We start from the raw sequence: 11,146 nt of genomic DNA, 5'->3' as shown, positions 1-11,146 counted from the left end.
TGGGACACACCCCTCAAAGCACCTCACGTGATTCAACGGGCCCGCTGTTGGCGCCAGCGGGCAATGATAGTGGTCGCCACCGCCGCTGCGGCCGAGGCAGCCAACCACCCCCGCAGACGCCCATGCATGCGGCGCTGGGTCGTTTCGGGCAACAAGACTTGTCTCACGCCTGGCGAAGAGGAACGGTGCGTCCGCCATGAATGAACCCGCGTTCACCTGGCCTTCCTCTGTGAGCGTTTCACGGAACCGAACGCCTTTGAGACGTGGTCGGCAATACAGCTAAATCAAAGGTTTAACCGAGCGAAACCAAGACTCAACTACACCAAGCCAAGCGTTTCTTTTGCATATCGAAGCTTAGATGAGCTGAGCCGCAGCCATTTTTTTTTCTCAAGCACCTGAAGGGCCTTGAAATTGTCCCTTAGGGTATGCCTGTGTATAAATCAGAGAGGCCCCCCTTCTAGCGCAAAAGGAGTGTGTGGGAAAAACAAAAGGGGGCCGGTTATCCTGTAAAAAAAATTCCCCGCATTTCCCCGAGGGGAAGAATGTGAAAGTGCGAATGCACGAGTTGAATTTGCGCGGTTCGGTAATGTTCGCGAAAGAGAGATCACACACACACACACACACACAACTACAAAGAAAGAAAGATGCATTTATTCACAGACACCTATTTGTGTTGTCGTTGTACTTGATTGCTAGAGCGGATCTCAGCTTTGAAATTTCGTGTCAGTACTCCTTTAGGCGGGTGCATTAGCCCTTCTCACGCCCGATTCCTGGCCAATCCCCCACGTGGGTATGTGCCATGTCAGCGGCCAGGCAGCGCGCGCCCATCTCCCCCCGTTGCCAAGGAAGACGCGGAGATTCCTGGCCAATCCCCCACGTGGGTATGTGCCGTGTCAGCGGCCAGGCAGCGCGCGCCCATCTCCCCCCGCTGCCAAGGAAGACGAGGAGCGCGCGCACCCGCAGCTGTTGCTATGCGGACGGCGGCGGACGCTTCAGGCTCGCTTAAGAAGTGCATTCGCACTTAATACCGGCACATCTCCTGAAAAAAAAAGTATGGGCGTTCCGATGGATAAGTCAGTGATCCAGCATCTTTCCATAAAAGCCCTCTCCCTACTTAAAAACGTGATCCGAACCTACGCAATGACGGGTGAAAATACAGGATCAAATATCTTTCAGGAAAGTTCCAGTACCACGAAAACACCACTATAGGCCGACGCCGGACGCTGGAAAATACGAGGCAACAATTGTCGTACTAAAGTACTGTTGCAATAGCTGTAATTCCATTACCTTGATACACGCGGGAATTGAATCCTCTTTGCGATTCCACTAGCGGAACTGTCGAATACATGCCTAAACATCATTAGATATGCTCAATAGGCCATTAGTATCTTGTCTTCAGGCGGAGGAGCAAAATGGTTGAGAAAGATTCTCCAATGCACAATGATAAAAGTTCACAGTACATTAACACACCGACACAAGGGTCCTGAAAGAGTGACCCAGCGGACCAAGATGCTCCCCTGTGGACCACCGCTCTCATACTCAGCCCTCAGAAAACTATAGAACACGTCTCCTCATCGTACGCCTAGAAACAAAATCCTTCCCCATGCCCCCACGGGGATCTAGTCACGATAGAAACCTACACATATACCCACAAATCCAGATGGGCGAGGTTGTTTGGTAGGAAATGCCCAGAAGAGACCTAAAACTGTGCTAAATACGGGAAAACATTCACCCATTTCTGGAAAACCTGGTCATATCCAAGGATATGCTCAGGAGTGAACAATTCAAACATTACATATTCAAGTTATATCGACACATGACAGGCTGAACTGACAAGCTTAATTCTGGGGGCCCTGGAACCCTGGCTCAACCCATTGGGCCTATCATCGCTTTATCCCCTTCTCCCAAAGATTCAGTATTACTAAACAGACACTTTACTCTCCCTTCCTCTCCATCTCCCTCTCTCTCTCTCTGTTTGTCTCATCAAAAACCCAAAATCCAGTCACGCCAGCACGATAAACACTGTTGCTTTCACTCTCAAACTGACCAACACCCCGAAGATGCAACTTTTGACGCCCATGCACTAAGCCACGCACGCGTACATGGCGTCTGAGTTTCCGGCGCCGCGGCAATTAAAACTGTGGCGGCTACCCCAGCTCTCGTCCCTCAACTTCAGTACTTGAAAAGGATGAACGGTAAATGCAGCAATTTTGTTCCTAAACGCTCCCTCGACGTCGGAGTAACGCTAGCGTGCCAACGTCTTAGAACCTAAACGGAGATGTCATATGCAATTTTTTCTTCATATCTACACGGGAATTATAAACCCAAGTCCACGCAAACGAAGGATAGTTTAAGATGCTTATGAAACCAGCATCAGTGATTCTTTTTCCTTTGCAGGGTGCAACGCCCCGGTTTTCTAAATACATAACGATCATTTACACCCTGGCCAGGTAGAAGCGTTATTTCAGGCATTATAAATCGAATATCAACCTTACCATTGATGTAGGATTGCAATCACACGACATAGTATTGTTTCTAACGGAATGCCTTCTCCCGCATATTGTTTTCTCTCTTGAAAGAGTTAGCAGTAAAGGAAGAAAGATGTCAAACAGTATCTTTTATTCTTGTCGTGACAATAAATCCTCAGAAAACTGCATAGGAATCCATACGATCAAATTATCAAACGAGCCAGCGGTGTCCTAGATGCACTGGAGACAATATTTACTGCTTTATTTTCAGAACAGTGTTTTTTACCCGAAATCATCCACAGTATAAGAGCCAAGGTAAAAACGCACTGTGCGTACATAAAAATGTCCCCAGTACGTATGCTATTAGATAATGTGGTTGCGCGATGAAAGTTTAAAATGATCATTAGTCCTCTCGTTCACACTCCACACATTGTAAACTAAATATCATACAAATGAAAGCTGGCATAAACATTTTATGCTTTCATAAAACTGTAAATAACCTTAGTCACCACAATTATCAGTCACATTAACGTAATTTATGGGGCTGCGGTTGGTTGGATTGCCGTCTTGGACGACTGTTTGGGAGCTGCGGTCATTACAGCCTCGTGCAGCTTGGTATACGATGGCCTCTCGAGACGGAGAGGTGACATCGGGGCGATCGTGATGGTTAAATCGTTGGCGCTTCGAGCCAGAGCAGCTTTTAGAGTTTGCTCACTCATGTCGTCAACAGCGGCACCACCAACCATGATAAGCACGTCGCCGGGGTAGATGTTCTTCTTGGGCGTGATGACCTGTGCGCCACTAACCGTTTGAATCACGTGGCAATGAACGAGAGCCTTCCGGTATTGGTTCCACGCCTTCGCCTCGAAGACTGTGAAACCGTAGTTGCTGCTGCCTCCGCACGTCGTACGCAGGGCTCTTAGCTGAATGGTTTCCTGGCCGGCCATTTTTAATATTTTGCCGAGATCACAGGGCGTCTCCAGGAGACGAAAAGCGCTTGATGACAAAACTGTCAGAACGAGCTGTTCTCGGGAGTCTTCGATGCTTTGTTTAACTGCCCCAATAGAAAGCGGTGCGATGTCTTTGCCGTTCACAGCCACAATGAAATCGCCCTCCAGGACATGCGACACTGATGCGGGGCTGCCGGGATGTACTTTCTCAACCATAAATAATTTCCGGTTGCTCTCTCCGAAAACTTCAACAATGGTCAAACCGAAGCTCCAGTACTTGCCCAAGCACTTTGATCGAAACAAAATGACGTCGATCTTTTCTTTCGCAAAGATCGACATGTCCGCTGGCGCCCCCATCGCGTTATAGGCATTTATTCCAGCTTTGACGTCCATGTCGGAGGCCTTCTTGTAGTCGAGTTCTTCGGAAGTCGTACCACTGGTGTCAAAAAACTGATCACTTAACTTCCCCGGGCCCGTTGATAATTTGGCGTAATTCATCATATTCTTAAAGCTCGCGGAGGAGAACGTATAGAGGGGTCTTTGACTTGAAGCATCGACGTCAACCATATCCTCCACTTTGAGCAGGGTCTTCTTGTGTAGAGTTTTGCTTGAGGCCTCTATGGTCAGGTCGGGTTTCCCGGTAGTAAGACTCAACTTTTTAGACTTGCGTGCCATAATTTCGGCGATAGCAGGTATATTACAAAGATTGTTCGTTGTGGCGAGTTTACGCCAGTTGAAGTTTCCAAAGAATGGATGGTTTCGAATTTCGACGTACGAGACCGAGCCCAGTCGATCGATAGGATCCTTCTTGAGCATTTTGAAGACAATGTCTTTGGCCTCTGGGGAAGCGGAGTGCGGGTGCTCCTTCTCCTTCGGCCACGTCAACGGTGCATTGACGATCTTGTCTTTCAGCTCGCTTTTATTCTTCCCCCTGAAAGGCACCCGGCCAGTCATGAGCTTGTAAAACGTCACCCCGACCGACCACCAGTCCATGGACCGACCATACGGCCGCTTCTTTAATACCTCGGGCGCCATATACGCTACTGTTCCGGCAGTCTCCCCGTCGCGAAACTCGAACGAAGTCCTGGTGAAGTATCCCTTTAAGACTCTCTTGGAGAAATGGCCGATGCATATTTTGTTCGTGTCGAAGTCTATCACTTTAACCCTTCCGCCGGGAGTGATCAGCATATTTGACACCTTGATATCCCTGTGCAGAAAGCCCTTGAGGTGCATATGCTCTATGGCCAGGATTAACTGAGCCATGACTATACGACAATGTTCAGTCGGCAGGTACGTAGCCTTGTCCACCACTCTCTGGAGATCAACGCCGCATACGTACTCCATGACTTTTACATAGGCGTCTCTGGAAGAGAAGCAGCAGTGATACTTGACGACAAAAGGGTTCTTGATTACAGAAGCCACGACCTTGTCAATCGCGGCTTGCTTGTGCCTGTGGACCGATGAGCACGACACTAGTTTTATAGTGCAGGTAAAATTGGTAGGCTTGTAACATCCCTTGTACACAGAACCGAATCCTCCGGCGCCGAGGAGCTTAATGACCTTAAAATCTCTCAGCTTAGGAATATATGTCCAAAAGGGAGCAACCTCTCCGGGTTCCAGCTTCTCTGTCGTGGCTACGATAGTGTCCGCTATTCCTAACCAATCCGTCAGAGGCACTTCTGAGATCTTCTCGAGCGATGTGGCGAGCTCACCTACAATAACGATGACCTTGCGAATGCACAAACCGAGATCCTTCGCGATTTCCTGTGCCTTCTTGTAACAGAGGTTGTGCAGGTGTATTAGGTTCTCAACGGCGTCTCGTATGTCTTGGTAGGTGATGACCTGGTTGTTCAGTTTCCTTTGGAGATCCTGCGCTGCCAACAGCACCTGTTCATGGCAGAAGTGGCACAGCGGTTCCCGTTCCACGTTTATGGGACTTTCACGATTAATGTAGAATTCCAGAAGCAGCGCCGTTACCTTGGAGATGCGAGGAAACGTAACACTGACTACCTTGGCAGCTGACCGCTTTTTGTCATCCATGGATCGAGGGACCACGTTCGCGCCCGTTCCCGGAGCCGCCATCGGGACGAGGCACCTCCTTAGGCGACTGGAACTGGCTGCTGACGGTGCAAATTGAGGCCGAGCTGCGAATAGCGATAGTGATGATGGCGGTACTAATCGTGACGATGATGATATTTCAGATGACACCGAGTTTTCAGAATTTATGGCTGAATTACTATTGTGGAGTTAGACGAGTGAGTCGCGGGCGTACGAATCGTTCACCCATTCGAATCCCAACACAGCCGGGGAAGGAGGTGCGCATCCACGACATCATCCAAGTAAAGCCTGCTCTCGTTTAGAAGCGAAGTCTGCGTTGCTTTCCAAGTTAAAAAAAAACGACACCAGCGCCAGATTTGTGCACAGGATTATTGCAAAAAACAGTTCTTTTCCTCGATACGTTTCGTGAGATTCATTTTGTATGTCTTCGCTTGATTAATTTTTATTTTCGCAAGTTTAGTATACTGTACCACCATTTTACGATAGTGCGGCTTGAGTTTCTTCAGTTATCCTTTACGATGTTTTTTTTCTGGCCGAGCGGCCACTGTGCCGATTTACGGGAGATGATCAATAATACTGCTTTCAAATTTCTGCACGACGCTCTGCAACATCGCCGTTGTGACCCGCCAAATCACCTGAGTGAAATTGATCGTCACTCAATGGCTTTAGCAGATGTAATGAAATATCGCAGCGCATAAAACAGAAGCTCATGGAAAACCAAGCAGCCTCCATTTATTCCAAAATTCTACACGAATAAGGTTGTACTGTTTTTTTTTTCTTCCATTGTTCGCTATTACACGCACGCGCCACGAAAACGATGTTCAAGGCCATTCCATCAGCGCCATCTAATCTCCTTTCCGATATACTCCGGTGTTGCAACGGTCAAATGAAACTACATTGCAGAAAGGGGATATTGGTAATCATAATTTAAAATTTAGTTTAAAAGACACTATAACGACAATTTGTTGGACTTTCAAGGACGCCACAATAGTCATCGCAGCTGTACCTTTCCCATCCACAGCTTATTCGACTTATAACAAGGAGAAAACGGTGGCAGACAAGGTGGCAGACAAGGCTTAGGCTGGGTGATGCTTCACAAACGACTATTTACTTTTCTGAAGGGCTAGTAATCCCTCTTGTCGAAAAGTAGAAAAACCGTGCGATTGAAGCCGCTGTAAAGACTAGCCCATGGGAAAAGCGAGAGACGAATTGTCTGCATTACTTTCGCCCGCCAGCTATATTGATTCAGTTATTTTCAATCCGCAAATGAAACGACCAAAAGGAAGAAAAAGCTGAAAAAAGGTCATGACCAGTTTCCTACTCCACATTGAAAGACATTACGGAAGTACGGAAAATAAAATGCTAGCAGGACAGAAAATTCGTGCGCTTGCAATTTGCACACATGAAATAAGGCTTGTCCCGAAGCCTACGGAAATACCTATTCAGCCCTCCAACTCAGTGAAGGGCGATGACGGACGAATTGAGACGACGCATAATTCTGAACAGAGGAGTGAACTCCAGCCGCCATATATTTTTGCGAAGCCTATTACAACAGGTACAAACATAAGTAGTGCCTGCTACCGTCCCCCTGACCAAGCGCCTTTTGTGCTCAAGGAGAAGCGGGCGCACATTCGGCTTTTTGGCGATCCCAGAAGTGCCACCGACCAAACCAATTGGCAGCGGCGATGGCTTCTGCATTGGAAGTATCTAATTCCTTGCTCATTTCAAGTCGAATGTTGCGGAGAGATAAACAAAATAACGCCATGCCATATAAAATGGTACAGGGCGGAGGCTCCATCAATATTCACTGCGGGTTCGTCCCAATAGCGGCACTGCTCCGATCAGCGTCTGTGTTTTGTCTTGCGGGAAATAGTGTGCGCCCTCACTGCGCGCTCCAGGCCTAAAGCCAAGCTCTCGTTCGGCGATCGTGATTTAACCGTGTTCAATAACAGAACATTCTATGGCTGCTGCTGCCAGTGCGCATCGTGTGCTTCAGACAAAACTGTCCCATTGGGGCGACCGCCGTCCACGCCAGAGAGGAATAAAATTTGCTTATAGCTAACGCCTATACTCTGTGCAACTTATATATCGTATGCAAAAACGCTTCGCAGGTCATCCGCCTTCATAGAGTGCAATGGGTACTTATTTCTCTTATTGATACCGGAGTTGCAGTCTTGGAAGGACCTCTGCCTTTACCGAACGATGTGGGCTGTTTTGCTTTAAAAATTATTGGTGCGCCGTCGCCAACATTTTGTCGCATTTGTCGCAGGCTCTACCAGCTCAGAGGGTTTCTGGCCTAGCAAATGCCCATTACCTCCCTGCGGCACGGAAGCAAGCAAAAAAACAACGAATCAAGCCAAGAGACACAAAAAGATTAGCAGTGGCTTAGCTCGGCTATGCCAGAATTTATGTGGAGTAAGCTAAGGTTCAGCTGGTTATTCTTCGCTTTCCTGGTTGTCTAGGATTAGCTTGATTATCAAGCTTACTGCTGCTTCATAACAGACACACGGTGTACGCATTCTCTAACACATGTATATTTATCAAGCAGCTCTGGCGCAGCGTCACCAATCGCCCAGGGGCTAAGCTAGTTCCCCAGGCGCACGCCGGTGTTCCTGTGACGCACGAGCCATCGGTTCCACACCCGGCCACACCTGGCATGATCATCAAGTGGACCGGGCCGCCACGTGCGGAACATAGGTCAACGAAGACGCTGTGCACGTAGGGTGTGTGAGAGACACCGGGCAGTGAGCAACGTTCTGTGTGCCATGTGACGTCACTGATCCTCGCGCATGCGCAGCACGGCTCTCCAGGACCACGCGAAACTGCTCAACCTCGGCCAGCGTAGCTCACGCAACAAAAATGCGTGACGATTACGATATTCCCTAATGCGAAAATTTTGCGCAGCTCGAACTGCAGTCTTCTCGGTCAAGGCGCATAGCTGCTGTGTCTCAGGTAGTGATCGCGTGATCAGCGAACGCATGGCGGTGCGCGCTGCTCTGCCGTTATCTCAGAGCGGGTCGGCGCAACCAAGCATGTTTGGTACGTCGCGTTTGACTTCCCGCGCAAATGGCAGGTGGTTCGGATGACCCCGCAACGAGGACGACGACGAATGACCAGAAGGACCCATGAACGCGCAGCACGCAGAACTTGAGGGAACTATACTCGGGGACAACTTTCTGTGGCAATGGAGCGAAAGCTACGGAGGGAGGCGGAGGGGGAAGCTAACTGCTCTGTGTTACTGCGCGAAGTAGTTCCCAATAAACTGGTTTCGGTTTCAGTTTCGGCGTGACCGATACGCATTTGATACAGTTCATTTCTTCGCATAAGCTCCATAGTTGAGTGCGCTGAACCACGATCACCAAGCATGCAGGCATATTGGCGTCTCCTTCCACACGCTTCATTTGTTTGTAAACATAGGCCAACGTTTTGACTGGACACGGCCCGAGCGTCCGTGAAGAACAACTCCGACCGACTATGGACTCTGTATCGTTCAGAAAAGAAGTGAATTTTGTAAGCGCTGCAGTTTTGACTGAATGCACTGATCTGTAAACTCTTCTACTGGGCAGCAGCACCGGCATGTGCGGCGTACTTACCTAGCGCGGTCGCGGTGTACCGAAAGAGCAGCATGCACACATGCTTACGCACACGCTCGCTTACGCCGGGAAACTGGCTAACCGAACGGATTGCGAAAACAGCGGAGAGTATCGGTTGCATCAGTCTCACTTGGGCGTACACTTTGCAAACCACTCGCTTCGTTTGTTTAGACAGCGAAGCATTACAAACCCTATGCGGAGAATGAAGTGGCGAGCTGCCGAAAGCAGTCGACAAGAACGCCGTGTTTTTTTTTTTTTTTTTTTTTTCGGGAGGGAACCATTGCGACGCCAGCGGCGACAGCCGCAACCAAAAATATCCGAAAATGTAAAAACATGCTCTCTGTTTCATATACTGTGGCTAGCAATTCAGTAGCATTATCACTGCAAGTCTAAAACTTCAGAACTAAATATTCTTGAATTGCTGAGGTTACCGCCAGCCAATTATTTTTGTTGAACTACTTCCAGGTGCGCAGTGAAAAGGCGTGGTCTGGCTCCGTAGCCTTGACTGCATTGCCACAGAAAGTTGTCCCCGAGTATAGATGCTTGCTTTCATGGATGCCTGGTTTTGCGTTTCCTTTCTTGGCTGCCACTAGGCACCTAAGGCGGTTTTCATATGAGCGTACGGCGCGGGCTCGCAACTACCCTGCCCCTCACACTTTCGGTGGGCGTCTCGCGATACCTTGGAAAAACAGCCGTCCCTGTCACAATATCGCGACACCCTCCTCCCCCAGATTATTTCCGTGTTCGTTCTTCCAGTTGTTCCCTCGGTTACAACAACGCCTCCGCGAAACCCCAGTAACGGCCCGCAAAGTGCTTCCTAAAAAAAAAACGAAAAAAAAACAGACAAACGCGTTCGCACTAGACATTCGCATCATGAATCGCATTGCCCTTCACAGGGACACTGAAGTGATTTGTGCACATTGCGGGAATCCGAGCGAAAATTGTAGTCCTATGGCATATTTCGACCACTCGTGGTGCGTTTACGCGAATTTATTTAGTAGAAAAATCCACTTTAAAATCTGTCCTCCTCTGTGCATCCTTGCACATTTTCGGTAGCGTTTTCATGTGACGTCAGGAAAAATTACTTGGCTTGACTGCGCTCCTGCACGGGTCGCTGACCTTGCGCCAGGTATACTGTATGAACATCCAAGACCAGGTCGCTCCACGCAAACGCTACACAAGCTCACCTGCGACGCTTCGCTGACTAGTACGCTAGTAGGAATATCTAAGGCCACTTGAAGGCGGGAGAAGAGTCTGCGAAGTTCATATAGGTAGTAAGGAATAAAATGAGCTGAAACTTTTACAGTACACCGTAAAACTACGGTGCAGAAAGCATTTTTTGCGCTGGGTGAACAAGCACAGCGGTCAGCAGCACGATCACACATCTGCGAACGCTTTTCCGTCTAAGAAATGGAAGTGCTAGACGTGAGAGTTTGTGGAACTTCGGAGGACGCTTACTGTACGAGCCCTATACAACAAATAGTCATCTAAGCAGCTTGAAAGGCTAAAACTAAATAAACGTGTATATACCTTATATACCCTATATTCCCGCCGCTCGCAGCGGTGGCCCATGGCAGATTTGTTTTTTTTTTTTTTTTTGGAGCGCTAGGTATGTTATTTTGCAAGTCACAAGTTCGAACCAGTGAGGGTACATTCTTTTTTTTTTTTTTTGTAAGTTGACTTTGTCGTTTTCGGCCGATGTTTTGTATACTGAGTTCACCATTTTTTGGCCGTAACGTTCACTGCTCCACGAACTAGTAAACAGAACACGCACAGGTTGACACTGACGCGCTAGCGAGTTCTTGTTGGCGTGCTGTGGCTATTAGCAACGACTGCTCGCGGGCAGTGGGCACAGGCCAGAATCCACAGACCCTGGGCCTGGTGCGAACACGCTTTTTACGATACAGGCATGAGTGAGGCAAGTTCCAAGTATGGGGTAAATGCGCTTGGCATTTGAGCGTTTGCGGGGACGCGGAGGGCGTTCATCCACTGTAGGCCTCGGCTAGTGATTGCTACGATTTCAAGCCATCCTGGGAGGCTTATCGTAGGCATTTTACAGCCGACAACATGGCAGAAG

The 11,146-nt window shown here is 48.6% G+C and overlaps 1 protein-coding gene across 1 annotated transcript; it reads right to left on the bottom strand.

The window, feature by feature from the left end:
* Positions 1 to 3,004: 3,004 nt before the first annotated feature.
* On the bottom strand, positions 3,005 to 5,458 carry LOC144139460 (uncharacterized). The gene has a single exon (XM_077671796.1). The coding sequence runs from the start codon at positions 5,456 to 5,458 to the stop codon at positions 3,005 to 3,007; it is 2,454 nt and encodes an 817-aa protein (XP_077527922.1).
* Positions 5,459 to 11,146: the final 5,688 nt, after the last annotated feature.

Source organism: Haemaphysalis longicornis, unplaced genomic scaffold, assembly GCF_048455015.1.
Source record: "Haemaphysalis longicornis isolate Haplotype H1 unplaced genomic scaffold, Haemaphysalis longicornis Haplotype H1 scaffold_5, whole genome shotgun sequence".
Classification (NCBI taxonomy): Eukaryota; Metazoa; Arthropoda; class Arachnida; order Ixodida; family Ixodidae; genus Haemaphysalis; species Haemaphysalis longicornis.
The sequence above is the reverse complement of the archived record's forward strand: the minus strand, read 5'-3'. Positions and strand labels throughout refer to the sequence as shown.